Consider the following 20,239-nt stretch of genomic DNA (forward strand, 5'->3'; position numbering starts at 1 on the left):
ATAGCAGTTCTGGCGAATAGTCAGAGCGTAGGGGTCGATAAAATAAGCACATTCACCACAAGGTAAAGTGTGCCCACTTAGTCCCCGAGCCTGGTAGTAGGTGATGTAGGCACATGGTGCCAGGGTCCTAAAAAGAATTCCCACTGAAGTTGAGAATCCAATCATCGTACAAGCAATACAAGATGCACCGGCAGGTGCATCATACCGATGTAGTCCCCGAGCTTGCTAGAAGGTGAGGTATCAGCCTTGTAGCAAGGTCTAAATAAATGCCTCTCGACTATATGTGAGTACAAATCACATGTAGCCAAGGAGGGGGGTCTCTGAGCAATTTTTGAAGAGTGGTCGGGGCAGTCCCCGAGCATGAGAGTGATCGGAATAGTCCTCGAGCACGATAGTGGTTTGGACAATCCCCGAGAACGATGGTGGTCTGGACAGTCCCCAAGCATGATAATGGTCTAGACAGTCCTCGAGAATGATGGTGGTCTGGACAGTCCCTGAGCACAATAGTGGTTTGGACAGTCCCCGAGAACGATGGTGGTCTAGACAGTCCTCGAGCATGATGGTGGTCTAGATAGTCCCTGAGCACGAGAAGTGCGGTGAAAAACCATATACCACTTGTACCTCTTTTTTTTGCTCTGTCAAGTCCAATCTGACATGTCTGATCAAAAAAAGTAGACAGGTATAGCACGTCATACTGCCTTCTTGTCTTTTCAAGCAAACTATTGCGTGGCACCTGTAAGTAGGTGCGTCAGTGTGGGCCCTCTCACAATGGTAACGAAGAGGCACATACACTGATAATGAAGAGGCGCATATATTAGCGTAGATCTCGAGGCTATGAAAACAACCATCTGCGGCGTGTGTGTGCACGTCTCCCAAGAATCTCGGGTAGACGAAACGGCAGAACTCTTGGTTAAATACAGTATAGAATTGGAAGCTACTTTTTACTGAACCCCATTACCATTCATAGCCACAGCCTTCTTCTTCCTCTTGCCAACCCTAATACCTCCGAAATCACCACCAATCAATCCTCCACAATTTCCTCGTTCATCAAAAAGGCTAGATTCATGGTGAAAAGTGACACACAGAAGAAAGCAGGAGTCATGGCGAAGGAGTGGTGGAAATCAAGAAGCAACGAGCAGACCATTAAAGACCTCATCGCCATGGGAGTACTCCACAACAAGGAGCTCGTAGGATGGCGTGTGTCGGAGGGCGAAGGGTACCCCGATCCACAACCAGGTGAGATTGTGGTGTTCGAAGACTTCTTTAAGCGGGGATTTGGGGTTCTGATACATCCTTTCCTTTAGGGACTCTATCTGTTCTATGAGATTGGGATTTGCAATCTGCATCCCAACTCAATCCTCTTTGTCGCCACCTTCATTCATCTTTGCGAAGCATATGGCGGCTTCTAGCCCCATTTCGATTTTTTCGCCATCTTTTCTGTCTGTGAAAGAAGGGAAGCGGCGGCTCGAAGATAGCTAGAGGTGTGTACCTCAACCTCCATGATGGAATGAAGCCCCAGTACCTACACTACCCATGGAACACGTCGCTTGACGACTGGTACAAGAAATGGTTCTACATCCGTGAAGAGCCGAACACGATCACACTATGCGACATGGGGTTCATTCCGGAGAAGAGGACAAGCTGGTCAGAGAAGCCCGAGCACCTAGAACAGATTCCAGAAATATTGGGGATGATCCCGTGGAAGAAACTGGATGGTCCAAGCATGGTCGGGAGCTTCATCAGCCGATGGATCTAGCCCTGCCAGAGGGGGGTACATCCTGGCTATGAGTACCAAGGTAGCACAGACCCGACGAGGACAAGGCAGGAGGCGCTTGACAAGAACGAAGTTAGAGCCAGAATTAGAGAGCTATTTAACTTAGCTAATCCAAATTATGTTAGATTGAGCAACATCGAGCACGCTTTCAAGCTCGCCTGACCTCCCCCAAAGGTAACTCATCTTGCCTTGTACTCGTAGTCTTATATTGTAGTAGAAACTTACTGTGTTATCTCCTATTTGTTTCCCAGATTAATGGTCGGGATAGAGCGACAGTGTTTGTGTCGCCACCCCCTGGTGTAGATTGGCCACAAGTTGCTGACCCAACCACCTAGGCCAGCGTCGGGGTCGAGGACGTCGATTGGGCTATGCTCAGAGTTGGAGAGGAGGCAGTGGCCAAAGCTGCTGGTAAGCGGCCGGTGGCCAGCAAGCGTTGTCAGGCAATCTTTACTTTGTCGGACAATGACACAGAGGAGGGAGAGGATGCAGACATCTTTCGACCCGTCCCTCGAAAGAGGAGGCAACTGGAGTCAATGGAGCAAGGTGGCTCCTCCGTGCCGGTGGGGCCTACATCGCCGACCACTGCATCATGAAAGACAAGTGGTGGAGGGGTCGAGCACCAAGGCCCAGCGGCGGTGCTAGATGTAGAGGGAGACTAGGTGCCACCCGCACAGCATGTGGAGCAAGCACGACCGAAGAGACACGCCTTTGCCACATCATTCCGCGCTTCCAACATGTAAGTATTTGTAACCTTGAGATAAGCTTGCAATTTGTATTGAATATGGTTGCCTTCTGAACTTATCTCGGATGTACTAGTTTGGCATCCACCGAAAATCCGGACGAACTAGCCAGGAGCGACGTGGCTCCACCAGCTATTTCAGAGAAGACTGCCCAGCAGCCGGCCATCGAGGAACCCGTGGCAGAAGGTCCGTCGGGGCTTCAACAAACAAGTAGTCAGACAACAGTCCCCGAGCAGGGGGTCGAGGGAAGAGCTGAGCCAAGCACAAGTGCTCTGAGCACTAACCCTACTGAGGACAACACCTCAGCACCAAGGGTAACGGAATAGACCGAGGAGCAGCAGTCGGAGGTGAGAGCACAGAGCACGTTTGTTGATGCTGCAGCCCGTGGGAAGGCCATAGTGATCGCAGAAGCTGCTAACTCCAGACCAGCATCGATACCCGAAGAAGAGCCCGAAGAGGATGAAGTAGAGGAGGTCCTGGACCATCCATAGGACAAGTGACAACATGTGTATGTGTCATGTTGGTGGAACGACCAATGGGTTGTTCATGAGGAAATCCTAGAGGTCGAAGAGACCAAGAAAGTTGAACAAGCAACAAAACGACTGGTGACAGAGGTCCAGGTATGCTTTGCTTCACCACCTGATTTTGCTATCTAGTCAAACTTTCTTACTTATCTTTTTGCACATAGGACTTAATGAAGACCGTAAGGTACCGTAAGAAATGCTTCGACCAGATCAAGGGGATCACTACAAGCAATAAAGAGCTGACGGCGGAAGTGGAACGCTTGCGCCACCAACTTGAAGCCACCAACCATAAGAGGATGGAGCAAGAGTGCCAGAACCAGAACCTGGTCATCCAGCTCAGTAACAAAGAGCAGGAAAGAACAAGTAAGTAGTCAATTTATCACAATGAGTGCATGACAAGTGTTGTTGCGTTTGTTGGTAGTAATAGCTGTAGTGCAGGCTTAGAAGCCAAAGTGGTCCATCTCTGAGAGGAGAACAGTCATGCGGTCGTGGAGTGTGATCGCCTAAAGGAGGACAACAGAAAGCTGGCGCATGACCAGCTGCAGCTCTGGGACCACATGACCAATATGAAAGAGGAACTGAAAAGTAAGTTTTCCATACCCCTTTGCTCACTTTTGTTGCCCGCCTTATCTTGTCATGGTATGATGTTTTAATAGCTTATGCGGTTTCTAGTTTTAAAAGTCAATGCCAAGAAGCATCTAGAGGCCGTGATAAAAGACCGTGATGGCTGGAAGGCGTAGTGCGAAGAGATCACCAAGGATCGGGACACATGGAAAAACCGGTGCTAGGAAGTGGCAACGGGCATTTTGCCGGTTCTTAACCTCATCGATCTAGCGCTTACAGAGGACATGCCAAGGACGCCATAGCTTGGACTGGTCGATAGATGCCGAAAGGCATAGGGATGGTTCCAGGAGTTTGTGAAGGAGGTAGGTGAGTACACAGGCGCACATGTGTTAAGCATGGTACGTGCTCACTACCCCTTGATCGATCTCAAGCGCCTGGAAGCTGGATACCCAAAGGAGGTAGATCCAAACAAGGCTGAGGAGCTTCGGATGACCCAGTTGGACTTGTCGGCAAAAATAATTGGTGACATTAACATGTGTGGAGGCGGGACAGCACCTGTACAGGGTATGCCATCAATAAGTCAGCTGGAAGGGCTGTCATTTTTAAGCCAACCGGCGAAGCCTGCGGTCTCGACCAGCCAGGCATCGGTGGGGCCATCTTCTTCAGCTCGACCAGTACAAGAGTCCCCAAGACTCGAGCATGATGGCCGGCCCAGCAAGCAGTAGGTGCCGCGTGACCCGACCAGCCAATAGTATAGGCTATAGCTATAGAAGATGTAGTTGTGTTATTGTAAACTTGGACCTTTTCAGGTAAGCTTGTAATAATGTAACTGTATATCTGCATAAGCTTGTTTGTTTTGTAGAAAATGTATTTAAGCTTGGATCTCGTGTTGGTGTAACTAAGTGAGAACATGTTAGCGTTCTGTTTAGTTGTACCAGTTTAGTCGACACGTCATCCTGAAAGGTTTGTATGGCCCTGGTTTGCCCTATGGTCGGAGTGTGAGGTGCGTAGCCTGTGCACACATAGACGCACACAAGTCAAACCAGAGGGGACCTGCCGGTCACCCATAGCATAGAGAGCAGATCCCATGCACACGTTGGGAGGAACCGGAGACAGGGCCTGCTCCGAAAACCCAGGAAGGAATGGTGGTCAATTTTGACTGGTTGAGTTAGAATAACAATAGACTTCGAAGTGACACATTAGAGTAGTCGGAGAAATCATAATGGCTTTATTGAATTAAATCAAAAGTACAAGAGGAGTACATATCTTAATAGTTAAGCATAGAAACGCCTAAGCTTGTCGATGTGCCATGAATTGGGTACGTCTGTACCATCCAGGTGAGCTAACCTGTAAGACGTTGGTCGTGTAACCTCCTTGATCATGAAGGGCCCTTCCCACGGAGTTGCTAGTTTGTGGACACCAGCCTGATTCGTCTTCCACTTCAGGACCAGGTCCCCAACCACGAAGAACTGCTCCTTAACATTCTTGTTGCAGTACCTGCGCAAAACAGCAAGGTATTTGGCTGTACGTACGTAAGAATCAAGCCGCTTCTCTTCTGCACTATTCACTTCCAACTCCCGCACTTCATTGGCCTTGTCTTCGTCGAAGTTCTCTACCCATGCTAATTTGAAGGCTATATCTGCTGGGAGCACTGCCTCAGCGCTATAAACCATAAAGTATGGTGATACGCTAGTATTGTGACTGGGCTGGGTTCTGAGGCCCTAGACCATGGCTGGTAACTCTTTAAGCCATCTTCTGGGAGCCTTGTCATTTTCTCTATACATCCTCTTCTTAAGTGCATCCAAGATCATACCATTTGCTCGCTCGACCTGTCCATTAGCTCTAGGGTGCACCACCGAGATGTATTTTACTACTATGCTCCTTTCATTGCAGAAGTCCCAAAAAGCGTTCCCGATGAACTGAGTACCTAGATCAGTGATGATGCTGTTGGGTATGCCGAAACGGTGGATGACCTGGTTGATGAACAAGACAGCCTTTTCTGAAGATGCCTGTACTAGAGGCATGTACGCTATCCACTTAGAAAATTTGTCGATCAGCACAAAGACACATGTAAATTTCCTAGGAGCCGGCTTGAAGGGCCCGATCATATCCAGTCCCTAGCATGCAAAGGGCTAAGAGGCTGGTATTGTCTAAATCTTGTGTGCTGGTACATGGATTCTCTTGGCGAAGAACCGACAACCCTCACAATGATGGACTATCTTCTCTGCATCGGCTACGGCTGATGGCCAATAGAACCCTACTCGGAAAGCCTTGCCAACCAGTATTCTTGAGGCCGCGTGGTTGCCGCAAGAGCCAGAGTGGATTTGGTCTAGGAGATGTTCGCCATCCTCCTGGGTTATACACTTCATCAAGATTTCCTCCTTTGTGTTCTTGCGCCACAATTTGCCATCGACGAGCAGATACTGCTTACTACGACGCATCAGGCATTCGTTTTCTATCCAATCGGTGTAACTGCTACCATCTATCAGGTACTTGATGAAAGGTACTCTCTAGTCAGGCTCCTTAGTGGTCAGAGGTGGTTCGATGGTGTTTGACACTGGAACCATAGCCACCAAAAGCTGGTCTGGAGGCTTGTCAACCGTGGGATCTTCTTCTTCGATGGAAGGCATGAGCAGGTCTTGAATAAATACGCCATGTGGGACTTTAGCTCGGGATGATCCTAACTTTGATAGCGCATCTGCTGCTTGATTTTTGTCCCGGACCACATGTGTGTACTCAATGCCATAGAACTTGCCTTCCAGCTTTCTGATCGATTTGCAGTATACATCCATCTTTTCGCTAGTCATATCCTAGTCCTTGTTGAGTTGGTTGATGACTAGAGCCAAGTCTCCATAGACATAGAGACGTTTGACACCGAGCTCGACCATAATGCGCAGACCATGCAGGCATGCTTCATACTCGGCGGCGTTATTAGACGCCGGGAAATAAATCCTGAGGACATATCGGAGCTGCTCCTTGGATGGTGACATGAAAAGGACTCCTGCTCCTGCGCCGTCAATGTTGAGAGAGCCGTCGAAGTACATCTTCCAATACTCATCGGACCCCTGAGAGGTAGGTGTGCTTAAGTCTATCCACTCGACGATGAAATCGACAAGTGCTTGAGACTTGATTATAGTACGGCTTGCAAATTCCAAGGAGAAAGGGCATAGCTCCATTGCCCATTTGACGATGCACCCATTCGCATCCTTGTTGCGAATGATGTCTCCCAGAGGGTACTCGGTCATGACCACCACATGATATCCGTCGAAGTAATGTTTCAACTTTTGGGATGTTATCAGTATGACGTAGATCAGTTTCTGAATCTGTGGGTACCTGGTCTTGGATTCATTAAGTACCTCATTAATGAAATAGATTGGTCGCTGTACCTTATAGACGTGGCCGGGCTCATCACGCTCAACCACCATGGCAGTGGAAACCACTCGATTAGTTGCCGCAATGTAAAGCAGGAGGGTTTCGTCTTCTCTAGGAGTAGTGAGGACCAGAGGTGATGTAAGGTATTGTTTCAGCTGTGTGAAGGCAGCGTCTACTTCCTCCGACCACTCAAACTTCTCGGATGCTTTGAGCAGCTTAAAAACGGTAGTCCTTTTTCGCCTAATCTTGATATGAAACGACTGAGGGCAGCCATGCATCCAATAAGCTTCTAAACATCCTTCACCTTTTTGGGTGGCTTCATGTCCAAGACAGCTTTGACTTCTCCGAGTTAGGGCATATGCCGTCGTGACTGACAATGTTGCCAAGTAGTATACCAGAAGGAACGCCAAAGATGTACTTCTTTGGATTTAATTTCCATTAGAATGTATTAAGGGCTGCAAATGTGCATTCCAGGTTGTCAACAAGGGTATACGCTTCCTTGGTTTTGACAACTACATCATCAACATAAGCCTCGACAAGGTCATCTTTTATCTCATCTTTGAGGTAGGCCTGTATGGCGCGTTGGTAGGTAGCCCCAGCGTTCTTGAGCCCAAATGACATGGTTGTGTAGCAGTAAGCGCCGAAAGGCATGATAAAGGATGTATTGATCTGGTCGTCCTTTTTGAGAGCGATCTGGTGATAACCAGAGTAGCAATTGAGAAAGGAAAGCAGCTCGCAACCGGCAGTTGAATCTATGACCTTGTCTATGTGAGGTAAGTTGAAGGGGTCTTTAGGGCAGTGTTTGTTGAGATCAGTGTAATCAACGTACATTCTCCATTCATTATTCTTTTTGTATACAAGAACCGGGTTGGCTAGCCACTCCGGATGATACACTTCTTTAATAAATCCAGCTACCAAAAGCTGTGTAACTTCTACCCTAATAGCCTCCTTTTGTCGCGAGCGAACCGTCGTAGCTTTTGCTTGATAGGTTTGGCCTTGCCATCGATATTTAAGGAGTGCTTGATCAAGTTCCGAGGTACACCAGGCATGTCAGCAGGTTTCCATGTGAACACGCTCATGTTGCTCCTCAAGAACCTGACGAGCGTGTCTTCCTATTTAGGATCCAGGTTGGCCCCGATAAGGGCTGTTTTGCTGGGATCACCATCGACCAGCTGGATCGCTTTATGCTCTTTGGACTTGACGTTCTTGCGTGGGGCCACGAGCTCTGGGATCTCTAGGTGGTCGGCTAGGGTCTTCTTGGTGTCGAGCGTGGTCTTGGCCATGCGAATAGAGAGGTCATAAGCCTCTGCTATTTTGAAGCTGTCATCCTCACAGGTATAAGTTGTGTACACGTTGCCCTTGAGAGTTAGAATCCCCTTCTCAGTAGGCATCTTGAGCACCAAATACCTGTAGTGAGGTATGGCCATGAACTTGGTGAGCGCTGGTCGACCAAGGATAGCATGGTAGGTGCCTTTGAAGTCGGCGACCACGAAGTTGACATAGTCGGTATGGAAGTGGTCTGGGGTACCAAATTGCACAGGTAGCATGATCTGCCCAAGAGGTGTAGAGCTCTGTCCAGGGAGAATACCCCAGAACTATGCCTCGTATGGCTTGAGATCCACCTGGGTTATCTTCAGGGCTGGCAGACTGTTCTTGAACAGTATATCGATGGAACTGCCGCCATTAATCAACACTCTATCGAACTAAACCTTGTTGATACAAGGATCAAGGATCAAGGATTAGGGGAAAACGTCTTGGCTTAGGTATTGCAGCCCATTGGTCCTTTCTGCTGAAGGAGATCTCACAGTGAGACCAAGGAGGGAGCCATGGATCGGCGATGAGGTTGTCAGTGTTGGCCACATTCAAGCAGGCGTGGGCGAGCAGCTTGTGTTCTCGTTTGGTCTCGATGGACACTTTGCCTCCAATGATGGTGTGCACGCGATCGGTTGGCTTGATGTACTTGTGATGGGGATCTATGTCTTCATCATTGTTGTCCTTATTACGCTGTTCTCCTGCATCGTTAGGCTTGTCGGACGTATCCGGAGCCTATTGACGCGTGTAGATAGACTTGAGAACGCGACAATTCTCCATGGTATGGTTTGACTTGGGGTGGAGCTAGCAAGGTCCTTTCAATGCTTTGGTGTAGTCTTCTTTGTAGTTGCAACGACCGCCACCTTTCTTAATAGTGTTGACCTCGCCATCGTCTTCCCGAGCACACTTGCCCCTATAATCATCACGGCGATTACGCTGGTCGCGGGGGTCAATGCGCTGGTTGCGGCGATCAAAATTGTCGTTCTGACTATGGTTGCCGCGGTAGTCGTCGTGGTGTGGGGGGTGGTCGGAGCATGGAACCCTTGCTGCTTCTTCGATGATTATCTTTTTAGCATCGTCGGCATCCGCATATTTCTTGGTAGTGGCCAGGAGCGCTGTGATTGATTCAGGTCTCTTGCGGAGGAGCTTGTCCCATAGGGCATCATGGAAGCGGAGACCAGAGATGAAAGCCTCAATTACCTCGTTGTCAGAGATTGATGGGACCTTGATGCGCATCTTCGAGAAACGCTGGACGTACTCACGTAGTGGCTCATCTTTCCGATCTCGAATCCGCTACAGATTATATTTGTTGCCGGGTTGCTCGCAAGTAGCAATGAAGTTGTCGATGAAAGCTTGCTTGAGCTCTTGCTAGGAATCAAAGTAGTTCACCGGCAAGCTGACCAGCCATTGGTGGCCTGCATGGCCGACAGTGACTAGAAAGTAGTTAGACATGACGTGCTCGTCAGCCATGGCTAATCTACACACAGTTTCGTAGAGCATGACCCATAATTCAGGGTTCTCCTTACCGTCGTACTTCTAAAGTTTTCGAGCTTGAAGTTCTTGGGCCATATGACTTGGCGAAGGTGCGGAGTAAACTGCTTCAAACCCGGAGGGCCGTGGGCAGTATCATATTCCATACGGCGATAGCTTTCATGGGATGCATGATCGTTGGCTCTTTGGTTAATGCGATCGCACAGATCGCATTCTCCGAGGTAATGGCGAAGATCGTTATTGCCATCACGGCGATCCTGGTTGCCACCCTGATTAACCCTACGACCGTGGTTATCGTGGCGATTATCGTGGTTGTCTCAGTGATTGTCGTCCCGGTAGTCACGGCGGTTGTCATCCCGACGGCGGTTGTCATCCCGACCACCATCATGGCCACCATTTCTGCCTTGACGGTTGTCTAATGGGTCATTGTTGCGCGAGCCACGTTAGTTGGGTGGCTGTGAGCGACTTGAGTACTGGCGGCTGTGGCTTGATTCGACTGAGATAGATGGAGCCCAGGCTTAATTTACAATCTCTGCGGTCTGGGCCATAGCAGCCATCTGGTAAGCTTGTATATCATCACGAACTGCCTGTATTTCTAGGGTATTGGGTAGTCGTTGCATTGTCGCCATAGCAACAGCTACGTTGGCGCTTGGAGTCCTGAAGACCTACTTGTCCCCCACCCTGTCAAAGGCATTGTTAAGGTCGTGTGGCTAGACCCTTATGCGTCGGGCCTCCTCTTCTACCTCGGCTTTGATTTGTCAGCGATTAAACCGGTCAATATTACGTGCTTCGCGTGCTAGCCTTTCTTGTTCTGTTTCACTGACTGCCGGTGGTTCGTCATTACTGACAATATTGATCAAGTCTCCTCGCCTTGGTGGGAAGGATGGGAATCACGGGAATCCCGGGGCGTGGTCTAGGATATCCAGATCATATTCAACGCCTTCATCATCATGATGCTGGAGCTCGATGTGGATGGAGGCTTTAGATGCGATGCCGGACAAGGAGCTTGAGCCACCCTTTTGAACTGTGTGGACCGATCCTTCTTGATAATCCTCAATCCGGACCATGTTGACAAAGTTGCTCAAGCCATAGGGCTGGCCCTAGTGGTTCTCCATCAAGGCTTCATACTTAGAGAGCCAGAGACCCGTCACAGGGGCTGGCCGGCGATGAACGGAGCACCCTTCAGGAGTAGATGTGACCACGAGATCCGTACCGAGTTGTGCAGGACGACTGGCCCAAGCTGGTTGGGTAGATCTATTGTGGGTTGTAGTTACCTGCTCATTAGGTTGACTTTGAATCGAACTTACTAGAGCCAGGGTTTCGGCGAGTTTGGTGCCGACCCGATCGATGGAGTCGAGTAGGTCGGTGTTGTCGATCTGCCTCCCTTTGTAGCGGGGAAGCGGACGACGGGTTGCCAACGTGGCTGAAGACGATGCTGGCATGGTCGGTGCTAGATCCACCGTGGTCGGAGCCGTAGCCGATGCAGATGAAGCAGTGGTCGACGCAGATTCAACCCGCGCCTCCTCCGGGGTCATGGCGATGAAGTCGTCGGAGCCAGTGGTCCAGGCGATCTGGCCGATGGTGAACATGAGGCAATTCGGCGTAGCCATGGAACCGGGGATGATGACCATCTTGTTCGCCTAGAGAGCAGTACGCATACCCCCTACCTGGCGCGCCACTATCGACGAAATATGGTCGGCAGTCTACCTAGAGGTATGCCCAAGGTAGTAGATTATCGGTAGACAGATGCACAAGCTACAAACAAGATGGTGACGCAAGATAGACACGAGATTTTATCCCGGTTCGGCCGTCGTAAAGGCGTAATACCTACGTCCTGCGTCTGATTGTATTGTTGTGTGTCAATGAGAGATGTTTTTAGAGGGGTCCCCTGCCCGCCTTATATAGTCTGGGGGCAGGATTACAGATCTGAAAACTAATCCTAGCCAGTTACAATTGCCATAGGTGGCTGGATAAGGATTCTTATTCTAACCGACCAGAATCTTGCTTGACCTCCAAATCTGCCTTGATTCCTTGCGCGGGATTCTGAACAGATTGGCCGAGCCACGCGTCGTCTTCTAGTGGGCCAGACCCCCTGATCCGGGCCGGCCCAAGCCTAGCCGTAAGGGTATAGGGGTTAATACCCCCACAGTCCAGGAGTCGTCTAAGCCGATTCTAGCTAGGTCAACCCCTGAAAAGTTGTTTTATTCGCTTGGGCCCCAAATGTGATGATCCAAGTATGTTTTCTAGCCATCTTGATGATAGAAACATGATGATGGAGTCCATTATATACTTTGGACACTTTTGAGTGTCGACAGTATGTATATGCTCCAATCAATGCAACAACCACTAGATTTTGATGATCGTCGATGCCAAGGAAGGTATCAAAACAAGATGGTCAGTAAGTCTCCATATACTAAGTTATGCATTATGTTCTTGCCAAAGTACATTGTATTTTCATATATAAAACATGATGCATCAACACAGTGCCACAAACAACGTAGCGAGAGTGGACACTGTGTATATTACATCTGCGAGTACATAAAGGTAACTGGGAGATACCAGAGAGACACCCCATGAGGATAAGTAATAACTGCATTCTTTTCTTCATCATATTAGTTGCAAGGTATACATATTATATTTATATTTAGGGTGCATTTTTCCTACTCCCGGAAGTAGTTACTCCCACCTTCAATAAACAATATTGTGTATGTGTGCGTACTCGTTTATCAATTTAAGTATGTTTATATCCTCATTTTATGATACTCCAAATCATACAACGTGAAATTTTTCAAAAGAATTCATATTTTTAATATGTTATTATAATACTACGACAGTAGTATACAAAATAAGTATAACCATATACTCAATGTATACTATAATCATATACTTCATCAACATACACTTCGTCAGGCCATATACACCTTAAAATCTAAAGATATACACATGCGAGTAACTACTCCCTGCGAGTAGGAAATAATTTCCCTTTTATATTTATATTTATATTTATATTTATATATAAACAATCATTTTGTATTCTGTTTCTTATAATTTATACATCTCGGAAAACAATTTAAAGAGATGTTACCAGCGGCGGCGCATGATGCTGCAGTACAAAAAAAAATCACAGCTCCTTTATTGGCTACCTCTAAGCTCATCCGCATTCCATCAGATACCTTGCGTTGCGCCTTCACGCTTATCCATTTGGTGTGAACTCAGTCTTGCAGTTTTGACAGATACTCCCCAGACCGACAGAGGTTGCCACGTGCCTGCCACGCCACAGGCTGGTTGCAGGCTTGCAGTTTTGACGGATACTTCCCAGGCCGACAGAGGTTGCCACGTGCCTGACACGCGACAGGCTGGTTGCAGGCCCGCGCACCCGACCAGCATGTGCCATTCAACCTGTTCCAAAAATTTTCAAGATTCCTCGTCACATCAAATTTTGTGATACATGTATAGAGTACTAAATATAGACGAAAAAAAACTAATTACACAGTTAGCCGAGAAATCATGAGACGAATCTTTTAAGCCTAAATAGTCGATAATTGGACAATTTTTGCCAAATAAAAATGAAAGTGCTACAGTAGCTAAAAAGCCAAAAATTTTCGGAACTAAACGGGGCCTTAGTTTCAGCCGGGGCTTATCAGTGAGCCAACAGTGTTTTTCTCTCACAACAAACCAGCATCAGTCGAGCTTATCAGCCCAGAAATCAACCAGCGAACAGGTTGATTGGCGCCAAGCCACCAACCGCGGCGGCGATAGCCCGAGAGCCGAGCCATGGTTTTTCGATAAACCATTCATGCCTTCCTGGCTCAAGGACGGAGATAAGGGTGATTCCCAATTGAGGTCGGGATTCTTTGGGCGGTGGCCATGGGACGACAGCGGCTGCTGAGGGGTGCCGCCGGCAAGGCCGCCGCCGCAGTGGGTCGTGTTGATGCAGCGACTTGCCTCGGCTGCCGTCATGCGGATGGAATCGATTGCTTCTAAAATTGTTCGGCAGTTCAATAATGATTTTGTCCTTATTTTTTGAACTTTATGAATTTGTCCCTATTATTTTGAAACGAACCATCTGTTTGCCTCAGGTTTGCACATCCATTACATGGGCCGCACTGAGTGAATTAAAGAAATCAAAATCCGAAAACACAAAGGCAAAAAGACTAAATTGGCCTTTATCTTATCTTCAGCTCATCCACTAGAGGCAAAACCACAAAACGCGTCGTGACTCAACGGGACTGGGGAAGTGTGTGTGTGTGTGTGGGGGGGGGGGGGGGGATCTCGATCGCCGGTGAGGTGCCGACGGTGCTTGGCTGCGGAGTGCGGCCTACACAGGGCAGCAGTGGTGCCCGCCCACGGCGCTTGGCGCACGCACATGGTGCGGGGCCCCTAGCAGTTGGGCTCGCCCATGACGCTTGGTGCAAGTGCCGTGTGGCTCGGTGCGCAAGACGGCAGCCGAGCGGGGGCGTCGATGGTAGATCCAGCGGCGGAGTCTGGTGTCGGCAATGTGCGGGGCGTGGGGCGGCGTCGGTGTGCGGCACACATTACGGTGGCGGTGCGTGGGTTGCAGAGCTTCTGCGGTGCGCAAGGCGTCGGCAGCACATGGGGTGGCGACGGGCGCGGTCGTCGACACCCCATCGCGGCGGTGCGACATGCTTGTCAGAGAGAATGTATGGCTCCCGGAGCTCGACGTGCTGCTCTCCTTGCTTCTTCTACAATACCCAATCTGATTTAAAATATTTCCAAATTGTGCCAAATTTATTTGGCCAAATCTAACCTTTTTTTGTTAAAATACAATATAAATGTCTTATTAAATTAGGGGTAAAATCATAAAATAGTATTAGCAACTAGGGACAAAATTATATGGGCATATTTTTCTATTTGTATAAAATTTAACACGGTTAGTGAAGAATGATTGAGCAAAGTGGTGCTTCATTTTAAAAATATAGGGGTAATTCACAAAGTTAAAAAACATAGAGGCAAAACTACAGTGTAGCAAAACAAGGGTAAGAATGCAAGAGCCCCTAAATTTTTCGTATTGCCCCTGCAAGGTTTAATCACACATTTACAGTCATGGAAGCAAACAGTTTCATTTCTTTTGCAGTGTACACCAATCTTGATGCATGAAAATGTTTTTACGGTCAGGATAGATCTGGTGCCTGTTCCCAAAATTTTGCAAAATTTTTCAAGATTTTCCGTCACATCGAATCTTTGGACGCATGCATGAAGCATTAAATATAAATAAAAAATAAAACTAATTACACAGTTTAAACGAAATTCACGAGACGAATCTTTTAAGCCTAATTAGACTATAATTGAACACTAATTACCAAATAACAATGAAAATGTTACAGTACCATTTTCTAAAAAATTCCACCAACTAAACTAGGCCCTGATAGCCGCACTTACAGGCGGAAAATCCACTCATCCGAAAGTCTTGCTGAAGAAGGAAGCGGGAGCAAGCCTAGTATAAATTTTTGCCGCCTCGAAGGTCCCTTTGGAAGTTTGATCAAGCCCAAAAGCAGCCAGCGCACCGCCCCTTCGTCCCCGCCCGTCGCTGCGAGTGGGCCCATGTCGTCGACTGCTACGGCGCACCAGAAGGCGGCGGCGCCTGAGCACGGGCCCTTCCCCATCGAACAGCTACAGGTCCGGCCCCTCCGCGCTCCAATCTCTCTCTCTCACCCCCCCCCCCCCCCCCCCCCCACCCCACCCCGCCACACCCCCGCTCGCAGCTCGTGGCCCGATCCTTCCAAGAACCGTTCCAATTCGAGGGCTTGATCGACGATTTGGTGCGTTCGGAGGGGGTGCGGCGTGGTGGTTTATCCCAATTTGGGCGAATATCGTACGGGACGATTTGGTCCCCGTTTTCTTCGTTTATTTTCTCCTCGCGAACTCCAAAAATGTTTAGCGATGAAAGTTCTTTAATTAGTTTTGTTAACTGACTCAGAGTCTATTTGTAGTGTATCGATCATGAGCATCTCTGCTGGTTTAATTGTGGAGCATAATGTACCATTGAGCAATGGTCAGTTCTTTGAGATCTGAAGGATATTATTTTGCCTTGTAGAATTGAATGCAGAAATTAGGTACACGTGCTACATTATTGAACTGTTATGGTCAAATAGACTTACCATTGCAGTGCACAAATGCAAAAGATATCCATAGTTTATTTAAAATATGCTTTCTTGGTTCAGCAACGTTCACTACCTTCCTTTGCAGAATTCGTTCAGGCTTTCGTGAACTGTTGACTAGGATGTAATGTGTTATCTCAGTGGGAATTGGGGGATTTTTCTTGTTAGGAAAAAAAAAGACAGGTGTTGACCTGAACCATCACTTGAATTCCTGTAAAATTTGCTGTGTAGGCATCTGGAATAGCTGCACTTGATGTGAAAAAACTCAAAGATGCTGGTCTCTGCACAGTGGAATCTGTAGCATACTCTCCGAGGAAAGACCTTTTGCAAATTAAAGGGATTAGTGAAGCCAAAGTCGACAAGATAATTGAAGCAGGCAAGTAATTATTTGCTTCTTTTTAGAGCACACGACCACATTTCTATTTGTATGAAAATAAATTTGCGCGTGAATCATTAAGTTCATAAACATCTGGCAGCTTCCAAGTTGGTTCCACTCGGATTTACTAGTGCTAGCCAACTTCATGCTCAGAGGCTTGAGATCATCCAGCTTACAACTGGATCCAGAGAGCTTGATCAAATTTTAGACGGTAATGTATTGGTGCCTATTGTTGACCTTTAACTTCCTTAATTAATGTCATAATTGTGGTATAGGAATAATAGCAAAACAGTGTAACTTGTGTTTTCAATCTTTAACAGGTGGAATAGAAACAGGATCTATAACAGAGATCTATGGTGAATTTCGCTCCGGGAAGACTCAGTTGTGCCACACTCTCTGTGTCACATGTCAGGTATTGGACTGAAAGACTAATTCTAAGATATGATACCACATTGCCACAAACAGTACCAGCATGATTTCTAGAATGACATACTTAAATAATCTATTTCTTTGCATGTTGGAACTGTTTACATATTTCCAGCTGTTTGGCAAATGGAAATATCCAGTTCTGATGTGATTGTTTTTGAGCTTACAAATGTGGTGGTGATTTATGCAGCTCCCATTGGACCAAGGTGGTGGTGAAGGAAAGGCTTTGTATATTGATGCAGAGGGTACATTCAGGCCTCAAAGACTTCTCCAGATAGCAGATAGGTGATACGGCACTACAAATTATTACTTAGTTACTACTATTATTCTTGAATTGTCAAACAAGATTCTTTTGCATTCAGGTTTGGCTTGAATGGTGCTGATGTACTAGAGAATGTGGCTTATGCCAGAGCATATAACACTGATCATCAATCAAGACTTTTGCTAGAAGCAGCTTCCATGATGGTAGAGACCAGGTGAGCTCGTTCATTTGTTGTAGTTAGCTTCTATCTGAACTAGTGAGTTATAGGATCTATCAGTTAGAAAAGGAGAAAATTGCTAAAAACATAGTACCTGAAATTAAGGAAGTATGTAACTCCACTTACCTCCTAGTATCACTTGGTGTTTGGAAGGTGCTGTAATAATAAAGTAGGAACAAATGTTCAGTAAGTGGCTATCAACAATTAAAGAAATTTCAGTTATGATCCCCATGGGCAGAGGCAAAGGATACTAAGCTGTGATCCCCAAACTGCATTACATTCAGAAGCATATTGGAGTCTGGCCGTCGATGATATGTTCATGTACATGCATCATTTGTGCTTTGCTGATAAATTTTAATAGAGTATCAGATGCTCTTTTTCTTACTAAAGCCTTTTAGCCTTTCATGATTAGGATATGACATAGTCACATTAATGTTGCATTAGAGAAGACCTATGTGCTATTCAAACTGATCTCTTACAGAACAGATTTGTTACAATTGCTTTAGATAGGAGGATCCTTGTCATGTAGCCCAATGTGAAAGCATTTTTGTATGATAATGTTGACGTAGCAAGTAACAAGGCATGTATCAGGTTTCTACATCTTGTCATAAAGACACTTTGATCCTGAATTGCTAATGCCTTTGTTATTTCACAATCTAGAAAATTCGAACTCCATTTTCTTTTGCCAAGCATATGCTCATAATCTTGGTTTATCATGTTTCCCATGCCAGTTTTTTTGAAGCGGAGCTCTATGTCTGCAGGTTTGCTCTTATGGTTGTGGATAGTGCTACAGCCCTATACAGAACTGATTTCTCTGGTAGAGGGGAGCTATCAGCAAGGCAGATGCATCTGGCTAAGTTTCTTAGGAGCCTTCAGAAGTTAGCAGATGAGGTAATCAGCTTGTCCTTTGATCACTCATGAATTATGAAATGTTAGATATATTGCAATACATACGTTTGGTCGTCGTGCAAACATTATTGCTATCAAATTACCGGACAACTATTGATTCTGCTGCAAGCTGTTTGATTAGTTAACCAAGTGTAGCAACAACACATTGAGTCTCATGCCTATTTGGTGCACATAGTATTTTTATTGTTTTTGGTCCTTTTTTTTGGCTGTCTCTAGTTTGGAGTGGCAGTGGTAATAACGAACCAAGTAGTGGCTCAAGTGGATGGTGCTGCAATGTTTGCTGGGCCACAGATCAAGCCCATTGGAGGAAACATCATGGCTCATGCTTCCACAACTAGGTGAGCTACACCAAGTAACATAACATCTCCATTTTATTTTTGTTCAGTTACTCATTGTCTCAAGTGTGTCGCGTTTCATATCAGGCTCTTTCTTCGCAAGGGAAGAGGGGAGGAGCGGATCTGTAAAGTAGTCAGCTCTCCCTGTCTTGCTGAAGCTGAAGCAAGGTTTCAAATATCATCTGAGGGTGTCACTGATGTCAAGGATTGAAAGCATCTCTGCATTTGCAGCCCATAGCATAACTTGCCCACTCGAACGAATCTCTGGTCTGCTGGATTCATGTTGGTCCCTTGTACAATCAAAATGCCAGTACAGGCTTCCAGAATGGGAATGCAAATCCGTTGGACTGGCATTGTCATCCTGTTGTCTCAGGTACCATCCAAAGTTGTCCTTGTTGTAAAGTGCATATCCTTAGTGTGTCCAAATGATATATGTACAGACAACCAGCCACAATTTAGCAACTCATCATGCTGCATGCATCCATGTTCTCTTTCAATGTACTTGCCTTGATGCCAATTAGTTGATTTTGTTTTGTTGTACTGCTCTGAACCAGAGATCACAAACCGTTGAATACCAACATTTGGCTTATTCGGTTCTTAACTTATGTAAATTAAGTTTTCAGGATACATAGAAGTATATGGTCATTTTTAAGGTACTGTTTAACTGTCTGCAATTAGCAAAAGTATTATCTCCTTGCATAGAGCTGTTGGCATTGATCATCAGAGTCCCAGTTCTATGGAGTAATTCTGTAATTCAACAGTTATCATCCTACCATGCATTACTATTCGTGCTACATTTATCTGAACTCTGCAGCTACAATGTAAAACTACAATGGTGAAAAATAGAGTAAAGTCCGGTTCACCCCCCCTGAACCAGTTGCTGAGTTTTACCATTTCAAAGTGCTTTCCTGGGTGTGTGTGGCCCGCCTCTCTCTCTTTCTCTTATATAAAAAACATAACATTTTCATATGAAGTCGTATGAATACATACTTTATATAGCTTGACACGATCTACAACTTTGTAGTTGATAACTTTTTAATTGAAGATCTTTTAGAGGCTCAAATATTCGTTTTAAGTTACTAGATTTTAAAATTCATTTGAATTTTTCAAAGGACCTCGGATGTTGACATAGTCTATACCAAAATTGTAGTTCCCAGTAAGATTTACAACTTTGTAGTTGATAACTTTTTTACCTGAGATTGTTAGAGGCCCAAATGTTTAAGTTCTCTAATTTTGATTTTTTTTTCAAACAACCTCGGATGTTGATGTAATCTACACTAAAGTTGTAGCTATCAATATGTTCTACATATTTGTAGCTGATAATATTTTTTAGAGCTCTACAACATTAGATAAGAGATCAGATCTTCGGTAACCTTCTAGAATATGGCGAGGACAGACCAATTTGTTTGCATAGTGGTGCTGCTGACGGCGCGGACATCAGTGGTAATGATGGAATGAGCTTGGCCGCAGAAGTGTTATGAGCAGCACGGAAGCAAGTCCAAGTGAAACACACGTTTACAGGCTTGGGCTCGAAACGGTGTTGCATTGGCTCACGGTTGGTTAGTTCCATTGTTTCTTGGTTGATGAGCGAATGAAGATTCTCCGCTCTAATTGCCATGTAGACGCGACCAAATTATAATTTCTTCAAGTATGTACCTGTGGTAGTTTAATTTATCACCGCAGATATATCATTTAGTAACCTCATGCGTCGGCTCTTTGGAATCTGGAATAGTGCCAATATTGTTTTTGCCTTGCATTGAACTGTTCGGATCTATCAATAGGCCAGATGCACATAGGAATACGAGGTTCTGAAAAATTG

At 46.3% G+C, this 20,239-nt stretch overlaps 1 protein-coding gene across 4 annotated transcripts; it reads left to right on the plus strand.

The window, feature by feature from the left end:
• Window positions 1–15,225: 15,225 nt before the first annotated feature.
• LOC136504399 (DNA repair protein RAD51 homolog B) lies at window positions 15,226–19,119 on the plus strand. 4 transcript variants are annotated; one of them, XM_066499318.1, is made up of 10 exons: window positions 15,475–15,609; window positions 15,728–15,789; window positions 16,127–16,271; window positions 16,372–16,482; window positions 16,592–16,683; window positions 16,888–16,982; window positions 17,060–17,173; window positions 17,938–18,067; window positions 18,302–18,423; window positions 18,508–19,119. In XM_066499318.1, exons 2-10 carry the CDS (start codon window positions 15,787–15,789, stop codon window positions 18,629–18,631), a joined length of 936 nt encoding a protein of 311 aa, XP_066355415.1. In that variant the 5' UTR covers window positions 15,475–15,609; window positions 15,728–15,786; the 3' UTR covers window positions 18,632–19,119. The 4 variants fall into 4 exon arrangements, with proteins under 4 accessions (XP_066355417.1, XP_066355415.1, XP_066355414.1 ...); XM_066499319.1 differs by having other exon boundaries at window positions 15,541–15,556; XM_066499320.1 differs by lacking the exons at window positions 15,475–15,609; window positions 15,728–15,789 and adding an exon at window positions 15,226–15,413.
• The last annotated feature ends 1,120 nt before the right edge of the window (window positions 19,120–20,239 follow it).

Source organism: Miscanthus floridulus, chromosome 14, assembly GCF_019320115.1.
Source record: "Miscanthus floridulus cultivar M001 chromosome 14, ASM1932011v1, whole genome shotgun sequence".
Classification (NCBI taxonomy): Eukaryota; Viridiplantae; Streptophyta; class Magnoliopsida; order Poales; family Poaceae; genus Miscanthus; species Miscanthus floridulus.

Excerpts from the sequence above, each read along its gene's own strand:
- LOC136504399 (XM_066499320.1), top strand. The coding sequence starts at position 15,339 with ATGTCGTCGACTGCTACGGCGCACCAGAAGGCGGCGGCGCCTGAGCAC. Across the intron at positions 15,414-16,126 it reads TCCCCATCGAACAGCTACAG|GCATCTGGAATAGCTGCACT; the intron begins GTCCGGCCCCTC and ends TTTGCTGTGTAG. Across the intron at positions 16,983-17,059 it reads CTTCTCCAGATAGCAGATAG|GTTTGGCTTGAATGGTGCTG; the intron begins GTGATACGGCAC and ends TTTTGCATTCAG.